The 5,921-nt window shown below is 44.5% G+C and overlaps 1 protein-coding gene across 1 annotated transcript in view; it reads right to left on the bottom strand.

Moving 5' to 3' along the window:
• LOC119168421 (endothelin-converting enzyme 1) overlaps positions 1-5,550 on the bottom strand; it is a 21,184-nt gene extending 15,634 nt beyond the window's left edge. The window contains exons 1-2 of the mRNA XM_075867856.1: positions 5,347-5,550; positions 1,874-2,155 (exon numbers count right to left, since the gene is read on the bottom strand). Of these exons, the coding sequence (XP_075723971.1) occupies positions 1,874-2,155; positions 5,347-5,550 (486 nt within the window). The remainder of the gene's footprint in view (positions 1-1,873; positions 2,156-5,346) is intronic.
• Between the last annotated feature and the right edge of the window lie 371 nt (positions 5,551-5,921).

Genomic DNA, 5,921 nt, shown 5'->3' with positions numbered 1-5,921 from the left:
CTATCTCTCTATCTATCTATCTATCTATCTATCTATCTATCTGTCTGTCTGTCTGTCTGTCTATCTATCTATCTATCTATCTATCTATCTGTCTGTCTGTCTGTCTGTCTGTCTATCCATCTATCTATCTATCTATTTATCTATCTGTCTATTCATCTATCCGTCTATTCATCTACATATCTATCTATCTATCTATCTATCTATCTATCTATCTATCTATCTATCTATCTATCTATCTATCTATTTATTTGTCTGTCTATCTATCTATCTATCTATCAACATCTATCAACTTGATCTATCTGTTGAAAAATAGCTATTTATCAACATCTATCTTATCTATCTAGACGCCTGCGAGTGGTTCTCTCAATATCAACTTCTTAATTTTGGAAATCAAATAATTGAAATTACTGTCATGGAAAAAAGGCATGACGTTTATGACTGTCTGGTTATGACATAGCTAATGTGGGAATGTCGTCGCTCAGCCCGTCAAACTCTTTTCACCAGAGACGTGTGGCACATATGACGGGCCACAGTATGCGGGGATGCGTCACAGGTGTCTGGCAGTTTAGATCTACCGAGGGTTAAAAAAAGTCATTATAAGCAGCGTTGAACCGATGAGTGCAATGAATGCAGGAATCGAACCCAAGCATTCTGCGTGGCAGTCAACTAATCTACCACGGAACTACGCAAGGTCTCGTACTTCTTTTGGAGAAAGACCCTATGCAGGCATAATGATGGTGAAACGTGAACTGTAGTGGCAGTGTTTCCCATCTAATAAAAAAAAAACATTACGTGTGCGCTCCTATGATACAGCCGTCAAACTTAAGCGCCATCCACTGAAGTACGTCTAGGTAGCACTATCCAGTGTTACCAAATCCGCAAGCACAAGCGCTACATTTCAGCTCACCGCTTCTGGTGTTGGTAATACTAGTATTGTTCTCCACATTGTTCCGAAACTGTAGGAAGTTAGCTACAAAGAACATACGTGATTGTTCAACATACATGTCAGTGCGTGTGGCTTTGTACAAGTGTTTAGTGTAATTTCGTAACGTTTACCTCTAGAAAAAAAATTACGCAACGTCCACCTTCCCTCCTAATGCTTCCCAGGACATTGATTCCAATGGTACATAGGATCAGCCAAATTTTTAGCAGTCATGATTGGCAAGACTGAAAGAGTGGCTACATGAAAAATGTTGATTGAAAGGTGCAGGTGACCTGGGAATGATAAAAGGCACATAAGCTTAAAAACTATCAAGTTCTACTTTGACGAGTTTTAGAGAATTTTTAAGAAATTTTACAAAAAGTATATTGATAGATTTATGAACTATAAACACAGCCCTTTTAACTGCCACCAAAGAAATTAATAATTCAAAGCCAATTTTTGTCACGACAAAACTGCAGGGCGAGCTTACAATCTCAATGAGTAGTCATGTAAACGCATTATCTTTTTTGGACGTCATCAGTAAGAATTCAAAAGAGTACGAATCTCTAACAGATTTGACTGTCTATTTCGTTACCACTAAGGACATTACAGGCGAAAGCGTGTGCTTATGAGTCTCTCATTAAATTTTACACTACCAGTATATTACTAGTCTCTTCTCCCTCAAAAGCTATCGCACACCTCACCTCTTGTTACCACCTTTGGCAAAAACCCACGTTTGAGCAAGCAATGAGTTGATCTTACAACGTCATACGCCCCTAGTGGCATATGGATTACGTCGTGAATGAAGCCACCCCTGACTTCACAAGACTTGACGTTTGGTCCCAATATGTTCGGTATCTTTTGTGTTCACAGCGATGCCAGATGTTTCGGAAACGCGGCGTACAAGGAAATCGCCTCAGCAACTTCAGAATTTTCACGCGAAGAACTTACCGCGGCAGTCGCCACGCGATTCTCCAGCAACTCGTCCAAGGCTTTCAGCGATTGCCTGCCCTTGCGGCGCTTGTCCGGAGAGGCCGCGGGGCTTGGAGAAGACGCAGGACATTCCGACGACCCAGGAGAAAGACCCCATGCCGCGGCCTTTGCTTGTTCAGGGGCTAGAATAGCCGGTGCTGAACCGCCTGGTTTACGGAGAACGTCGGTTGTCGCATCTCTCTTCTCATCGGTAGCACGGGGGACTCCACCCACTTGGACCTCCGTCTGTTTCTCCTTTACCTGCAACGCGAGGTTATTCATTTGTGACGTCGAAAGGGTAACGCATTTTCGCATGAGAAGGATGTGCAACCGCTTGCATATTGAAAGAAGCGCTAGAGCGTAATTATGCTTATTTCCATCGATGTTTCACTTTGCGAATGTGTCTAACGTCACAGTTTGCAGTGATTTTCTCGTAAGAATAATGCCAGTGGTAGAAGCTATGACGAAAGTGACCCTTGATGTATTGACTTCAAATTCCGTTTTTCTTCATTTTTTTGCCTAACTTCAAAATAAAAAAAACGCCATGGGCATCAAAGTTACTGCGACGTTCACGCCGGTGATTTAAAACGCTACACGAGCTTAAGCATCAGTCTCTGCTTGCATTCTACGAAGAGGTTCTTTTTCAGGCGAAGTGACCATTTTTCGTCATAGAGGCCGGAGAAGCTTTGAAACATTTTAACGCTCTAAGCTCCTACAGGTTCTTGTGATTGATTTGATCGATATGTGGGGTTTAACGTCCCAAAACTACCATATGATTATCAGAGACGCCGTAGTGGAGGGCTCCGGAAATTTCGACCACCTGGGGTTCTTTACTGTGCACCCAAATCTGAGCACACGGGCCTACAACATTTCCGCCTCCATCAGAAATGCAGCCGCCGCAGCCGGGATTCGAACCCGCGACCTGCGGGTCAGCAGCCGAGTACCTCAGCTACTAGACCAGCGCGGCGGAGCAGGTTCTTGTGATTAAACACGAAGGAGAAGTGAAGAAGTTTTGCATCTCCGTTGTGCAAATTTTCGTTAGAGGTGTGTGTGTGTGTGTTTTTCTTGCTCGATTATCTTCGAGAGTGCATTGTTGTCTACGGTAAGCGATTATTGCCTTCCAACCATTCTGGTTACACGACCTCTCTAAAGGTAAACCAGCACAAATTTGAGACATCGCAAAAGGCGCATTTTTAGCTTCCTTGTTATGCAGTGTTAACACTTTCCCCACACTGGAGTCAGCCAAGATGTATGAAATATTTTCTTTGATATCAATGTTTTCGTCGTCGAGTATCGGCGAGGCAGCTCCACCACTATAGACATTCTCCAGTCGTATCAACACAGTTCCACTAAGTTGTCAAAATCAGCGTCCTGCATGCAGTACAAAAATTCCTGTCATATTGTCACTGGAGACAACGCACTCATTCTTGTTTACGTGCACTACGAGCAGATGGCACATCTACTGCTAGTACGTCGCAAATTGGCGTTTCTCCGTGACGTCGACCTGCCGAGACACGTCACGTGGAAGCTGCACCCTCGACATCAAAACCGAAAGACAATTTTTATGATTGTAGTACTAAAAACGTATATGATGCATTCCCAGGCACTACAGTACTTTTTTTCTGTTTTTTAGAACAGCAATCCCAAAATATTCAAAAAACTGTGTCAGTACTTCTTTAACTGGCCAACGTGAATATGCTCTAAGCGTTGCGTTCTGGCACATTTCTTAAGTCTTCAGACTATACGAGCGCGCCAAATGTCACGGAGATGCAGCACGCAAGGAAGCTCCGCATAAGGACATTCATCCATCTTGAAGCACGGAAATGTTCTGGTTCTTTGCAGAAAGTGCCCCTCCGCAATGCGGTAAACATTAAAGGCGATGAAACACAAGAGTTGATCATTGACCAGTGGTACTTCAACGCTTTCGGTACATTTGGTACCGAACAATAAGCATATGCAACAGCTGAGCACCTGCACAACATTCATAATAGAGTTTCGCAACCAACAATGAAGCTGTGAATGGTAAGGAGCTGCAGATTTTCTATAGCAACTCCATCGTATGTGGTATTTTTCAGTGACCAGCAGGCGTTGGTAATGATGCTGCGCGCGACATGATTGGTCATGTTATACTGTTCCGAAAATTCTGACCTTCAGATTGTTCGATATTGATGTTTCAAAAATTCTCTGATGCGCCTGCATATACCGCACCTTGCCCTACAGCAAATATAATCGCAAAAAAAGAAATGTAGCAAAAACACGTTCTGTTCAAATTTCTTACAGAGAAATGATTACACATATACCCTTCACCAAAAGTAAGTTGCATAACACCTAGAAGTCATGTTTAAATCCTATATTTGCGCGCGGAAGTGAGAAGCCACGTTACAAAGTGACGGGGTCTAATCTGCATCCAACAATATATCTTGAGTCGAGATCTCTATATTGAGTGAGCTGGCTACCACTTTAGAGAAGTCACATCTTGAGTCGAGATCTCTATATTGAGTGAGCTGGCTACCACTTTAGAGAAGTCACGCCATGGAAGCAAAGACAACGACAGAAGCCATACGGTTAGCCAATGCTTGCATAGAAATAAAATACACTATTCAATTATGACTGTTGACGTTTTTAGTCCCTAAGCAAAGATACAATTGTGAGGAATGCCGTATTAGAGGGCTCCATAAATTTCGACCCACTGCTGTTCGCTAGCGTGCACTGAATTCAAGTACACGTCATTTGCATTTCCTTGCCATCTGAATGCGTCCAACGACGGCTGGGATTCGATCCCGCCACCTGTAGGTCAGCATTCGGAAATCCACCGACGATTGCTTTACTCTCTAATGTTGATTCAGAGTGCAGCTTCGAGTTAGAGCCACGCCCACTTTGTTTGAAATTTTTTGACAATGCACAATTGTAGCAATGTAACATTCGTTACAAACCGCCAAAGAAACTGCAGCGCTCGAGTGCTAGGCACCCCACTCTGTGCATTGAAGGCGTTACCAACCAAGTGAAACAACAACAGCTCTCGACTTTTACCCACACGACTGTACGTCGCAGGTGATGCGAACAAATCGAAACGCCCAGCAGCGAAAGAAACTGTAGTGCTCGTACCAGCCCTGCATGCGTGCGAGTTCCCACCGATGGGTCAGTGTGCGTGACAGAGGAAGAAGGCGATGTTAGAGGCTAGTGGCTCGCGAGATCGGCAGACTCCGCGTTCGCAATCTTTTATTCTCTCTATCGGGTACTGTAGCGAACACAACAGTGTCGGCGCTAAACGAAGAAACGGGAGCCTGAAAACTTTGCTTGTTTGGGAGGTACGCGGTTGAGGAATCACTGATCATTTCAGTGCTCAGGGCCTCCTAAGTGATGTACAGCCAATGAGTGAAGACACCATGCTGTATGCTTTCCACCGATCACTATTTTAGGATAAGCTATAGATATTAAAAGGAATGGCTGACCTGGACATCCCGATTTGTCGCCGGCTTTGTGGCATAGCTCTGAGCGAAAGCTTGCGCACCGCGCGGTGCTTTGCTCTGCCTCCGGCGGCGCTGGTCACTCTTCCGCTCATCCGAGGCGGCCGTCTTGTCTTTTGCTGGAGGCTTTTCCGATGCCACGGCATTCGGTGGTATCGCCTTGCTTGCAGGCTTTGCCGTGGACGACATTGCGAGCAACTTCGTTAGTTAGCGAATCGAGAACCGCCGCAGCTGACGAAAGATGCGTTCGACCCAAACGACCAGATGCCTTCTTCTGCGCGCGCCTCGCGCTCACGCATCTTGCTTGCTTGCGACCCTTGTGGTTGGTTGGTTGGTTGATTGGTTGTTCCTCAGAGTCCTGGCGCAACCCACTACGGGGGATGGGCCATAAAACGCGGGGTGCCTCATTTGTGAGGTGGAGTTGTTTTACCACCCTGAATATTTAGATAGTGACATTTAAACAAAGAACCAATTGGTAAAGGATAGATTAAAAATAAAACAGAGGTAGTACAAAGAACGAACAGGCTATAATGGTTTGAAATAAAGTGAATTTATGTCTC

This window comes from Rhipicephalus microplus, chromosome 6, assembly GCF_043290135.1.
Source record: "Rhipicephalus microplus isolate Deutch F79 chromosome 6, USDA_Rmic, whole genome shotgun sequence".
Classification (NCBI taxonomy): Eukaryota; Metazoa; Arthropoda; class Arachnida; order Ixodida; family Ixodidae; genus Rhipicephalus; species Rhipicephalus microplus.
This window is presented reverse-complemented; position numbering and strand designations above follow the sequence as displayed.